Source organism: Chondrus crispus, genomic scaffold (assembly GCF_000350225.1).
Source record: "Chondrus crispus Stackhouse genomic scaffold, scaffold_309, whole genome shotgun sequence".
NCBI lineage: Eukaryota > Rhodophyta > Florideophyceae > Gigartinales > Gigartinaceae > Chondrus > Chondrus crispus.
Window position 1 is genome coordinate 81,420 of NW_005179201.1, and position 4,632 is coordinate 86,051.

General features: G+C 54.6%; 1 protein-coding gene; it reads left to right on the top strand.

Moving 5' to 3' along the window:
• The first annotated feature begins 816 nt into the window (after positions 1–816).
• On the top strand, positions 817–2,140 carry CHC_T00005707001 (hypothetical protein). XM_005717374.1 is given in 2 exon segments: positions 817–1,719; positions 1,720–2,140. The coding sequence occupies 1 exon segment, from the start codon at positions 817–819 to the stop codon at positions 1,717–1,719; it is 903 nt and encodes a 300-aa protein (XP_005717431.1). The 3' UTR covers positions 1,720–2,140.
• The last annotated feature ends 2,492 nt before the right edge of the window (positions 2,141–4,632 follow it).

Sequence of the window (4,632 nt, forward strand, 5' to 3'; positions counted from 1 at the left end):
CGTCGAGCGCGTGCGGGGGCGGGTAGGCGTACGGGTGTGCGTCGCGCAGAGACACGTGCAGGGGGAGAGCGCGGAGGGGCACGCGCGGCATCGGCCGCGGCGACGGCGAGCGAAGCGGCGACGGGGGGGGACAGGGCGATCGCGGCGCGCAGCTCAAGGGCCGCGGCTAGGGCGAGCGCCCAGCGGGAAAAGGGGAGCGCGAGGGGCGGCGCGGGGGGCGAGAGGGCGGTGGCGAAGGTGCGCAAGAGGGCGCACACAGCGGCGAGCGTGCGCGGGGGTTGGGCGGAGGAAGGGGCGAGGAGGGGGAGAGTTGTGCGCGGGAGGGCGAGGAGGAAGGCGTCGAGTGGAGCGGCAGCGCGGGTGGTTAGGAGGGTGTTGTGAAGGAGGGTTAGGGTGGCTTCGTCAGAGAGGAGGTGGAGAGGAGGGGAGGATGGGTGCGGTGGCGGGGGGGGCGGGTGGCCGGGGGAGAGGGCGTGGATGTTGATGAGGAGGAGGGAGCGCAGATAGGGGGGGGAGGAGGAGGGGAGTGGGGAGAGATGGCGGAGGGAGGCGGAGCGTCGGCCGGTGTGGAAGGCACGCGCCGAGAGATGCCAGGCGTCCTCCATGGTGGGGGTGGGTTGCGCGCGCCCGGACGATGATGATGGCGGGGAAGGGCGACGGGAATGAGGCGGGGATTGATCCGGGGCACTCATCCGGGGGGGGTGGGGCCTGCCGCAGAGCGCGGGAAGATTTGGGCATATTTCGGGAAATATTTGGAGAATACCGAATGGTAGGAAGGATTCTAAATCGGTCGAAAAAGATGCGCGAGGTGGCGGCATGCAAATCGAGACCTGCGCCAGATTCCGCGGCGCCCAATCCGCGCCCCTCTTGCACTGCCGAGATATTTCCGGGCCCGCGCCGCACAACCACGCAACCGGGCAACGTTGCCCAGATTGCAGCTCCCGTCTGAGCTCTTCGTCCTTTTATAGCCCTCACTCGCCCACCTCCACAAAGCCTAATCCCTCGCTTACCTCCTCTTCCCCATCTTCACCCCCCACCATGTCCCTCAACCGCCTGCTCCCCCTCGCCCGCCTCCCCTCGCGCCTCTCGCCCCGCCCAGTCCTTCCGCGCCTGCTCACCACCGTCACATCGGCCCCCTCAGCCCAAGCGGAGCCTTCTGCCGCCGCTGGGGCTTCCGCCCGCCCGCATCATGCCGTCGTCTCGCTCGCGGGGCAGGACCGCGTCGGTATCGTGCGCACGGTCACCGCCGCCGTCGCCAATCAGCGCGCAAACGTCGAGGAATCCAAGATGGCCATCCTGGGCGGCGACTTCGCTATGATAGTCTACGTTTCTATGGAGGACTCGCAGCACGCGGATCAGCTCGTGGCACAGTTGAAAGCGGAGCTGCCCTCCTTCACGATATCCGTCAGGGAGACCAGCCCCCCAACGCGGCACGACGTGGGGCACGTGAAGACGATGTGGACTATGCAGTTCGAGGGGCCGGATCAGCCCGGCATTGTCGCCGCCGTCACTCAGGCGCTGGCTACTCATGGCGCAAACGTGCATGAAATGGATACGGAGACTACTACCGCCCCGTTTGCTGGGTACACCTTGTTCAAGATGAACGGAAAATTCGCAGTCGATGATGAGCATTTGGAGGAAGTCAGCAAGGCCCTGACTAAGGTTGAGGATAAATATGGCTCCACTATTAATCTGGACCAGGTGCCAGCTAAGGAGTGAGCGCTTTGCCTGTCGGTGTATAGTGTTTGAGCCCTGGATAAGAGATGGGGGTAGTGAGTGTGTCTACTCCGTAATAGTTTTTACAATCTGGGTCGGAACTTTGATAGTGCAACTCTGAATAGTTTTGAGACGCTCTCGCTGCGGCCTCCAACCCGTATTTTTCAAAGGCATTTTGTCCAACCAGTTAGCAACCAGATAGTGGGTCTCATGCGTCCAACTGTTTCTGCAACTGTGTCTTGCAAGTACGATCTTGAGGCTTTCCTAAGTTGGAGTTCAGTGATATACGAAGATTGAGAGTGGCGGGGGAGATACAAGACAGGGCTTCATGTCTTTCAGCGAGTCTACTGGGATATCTAGAATTGTATATTTCATGTACACTTTCGAAATAATAAAACACTGAGAATTTCCCTTCGAGAGTGAAGATATACAGATTTTCAGTACTGGTCACTCCCAATTCAACCGTGTCTACATTCTCAATGCAGTAGTAAATACTGTCACATGAAAAAAGGAAGCCCATTCTGTATAAAAGACGCATCGGGTTCGCCTTCTCATGACTGCTTGTCGTTACTTAATATTTATCATACCTGCAGCTTCTTGCAAAGCTAGGCCGCTTCCGAAAGAACCACATAAACGTTCACACCGCTTGAGCAACGCATTGCATTGGCGATAGCGCCCATTCTAATTTTCAGAGCAATGCATCGTCTTCCGCTTTCATTGTTCATTGCGAGTTTACTTGTTCATCAAATATGCTCGTCAATAATCCCCGAGCAGGGCTTTGATGGAAAGCTTTTTCAATGGAGCTACGGGAAGTCTGCAGAGAAGACATACCTATTTACCCATACACATTGGTGGGAATCACCCGACCATCAAATGACGTCCATCATCTCACTGCTCACGTTGGCGAAAAACACTAGTTCCATTGCTGTAATTCCACCTCTCTCATCACGTGGAGGGGCCAAAAACCAGGACAGTTTTCTGCTTGGTGACTACTTTGACCTTGATGCCGTCAACAAGGTGCAACCTGCAATGTTGCTAACAGACTTTATGAAGATAGAAGATTATCAAGTATTGAAGAAAGCAGAGACTGGTGCAGTTGCGCTTCCTAAAAAGTCACAAGAGGAGTATGAAGCCAGGTTGAGCATTTTCGGAAAGCTTCAAGACACATTTGTGCATTTGGAAATGCCTCCAGTTGATCCAGAAAGCACCAATCAGAAATGTAACAAGTTTGGGGGTGCCATGTATCTGAGCGCAGACAGAAAAAGACGATATGTCTTTTTGGACCGCATCCATTTCTTGCACTTCTGCTGTGAAAGGTATATGCCATGGTGGTACGATATTCGTCACAGGATTGCACCTAGGAAGCCGTACTTTGATGTAGCAGCTAAATTAATGGATGGGAAAACACATCCCATCTCAACGATTCACATCAGTGACGTCATGGAGGCACAAAAAAACAGAGACGAGGAAGAGATTGAAAGATACGCTCGTCAAATTGTTGACAGTTTGCGGAAAAACCAAGCTATCGCAGGAACCATATTTCTGACGTATCAACAAGGTGGCCGAAATGTCAAAAGAGTTGTAAAGCTACTGCAACAAGAATTTGAGCATATTGTAGACTGCTCTAAGGCGTACTGCGGGCAAACGATTGGTAAAGACTTCTTGGATAAGCCCCTGCCAGCGAAAGAGCATGAAAAGAGTTTTGAGACAGTGCTCGGACCGAACATGGTTGTATGGGCACTGGGTTCGAAGAGCGACTTGTACATTGGCAATATACACTCCCCATTTTCGAGAAATATTTGCCTTTACCGCAAGACGAATGGAGCTACATACTCAATCTTAAAAGGCTTTGGAGAACTCCGTAAGATCTGGTCATGGAACCTATAGAAATTCTTCTGCATGCAATGTAGCATTCGAAATAGCCTTTGACTCATAGTTGGTACCTCTACTGTAAAAGTGGGCGATCAGCAGTGGCTTTAGAAGGTTTCCTTTACGTGCAGAGTGCCAAGAAAGGTGATAAACCTCACTGAACAAGATAATGTGTTCGGGCACGAGGCGGATTATACTTCAATCCTTCCACACCCTTTCGACTAGGCTGTTTCTATTTTTTCCAACGGTGCAGAACGCATGCGTTTCCATTCATGTTCCAAAACAGTTTTGGCCTGACCGCGAAACTATTGGATGATGTGTCTCGGTGAGAGGCAGTTTGAACTCTTTCTGACCTAATCATCTTTCCGATACTTGCCGTACACGTCCACCAGGCATCTGTGTGCCGGGACTCGAAACAGAAAAGTAGCTCAATTACTCTCTGCTGTAGCTACTGTAGGTAGTTCTCTGCATGCAAGCAACGCATTATTATTTCTTTTCTCCGGCTGAGGCGACTGCCTGGCACCAAACGAACAACTCTCTTTAATCTCACCAAGAGATCGCGAACTACTCGCCACGCACTCTACCCAAAGTTAATCTAAAAGTTACGCGACACGACGGGCCTCACGCACGTCTGACTTGCACACATCTATCTACAAAACTCGGCCACAGCAGCTACATCGTCCCCCCGGGTACATAGCGCAGACCGATCCTAACTCCGAATCTGTCCTCGACCAAACCGAGCCTCTCCGCCAAGCGGTGGATCTTCCCCTCCGCGACCTCGAGCGCGCCGGCCATCCTCGCGACTCCTCCCTCGACCTTCATCTGCATCTCCATAACATTCCCCGCCACGGCCTCAATCTCCTCACCGACCGCGGCGGCCAGCCCGGTACCATCGGGCCCCTCGAGCCATACGCACCACCTCTGTCTCCACGCGGGCGAGTCCGGGCGCGTGCTTCTGACGGCGACGTCGAAGCCGGGGAAGTCGCGGCGGAGGCGGCGCTCCAGCGCGGCGGCGCGGCGGCTGTCTGGCGGACCCAGGTGCACGGC

Excerpts from the sequence above, each read along its gene's own strand:
- CHC_T00005707001 (XM_005717374.1), top strand. The coding sequence starts at position 817 with ATGCAAATCGAGACCTGCGCCAGATTCCGCGGCGCCCAATCCGCGCCC.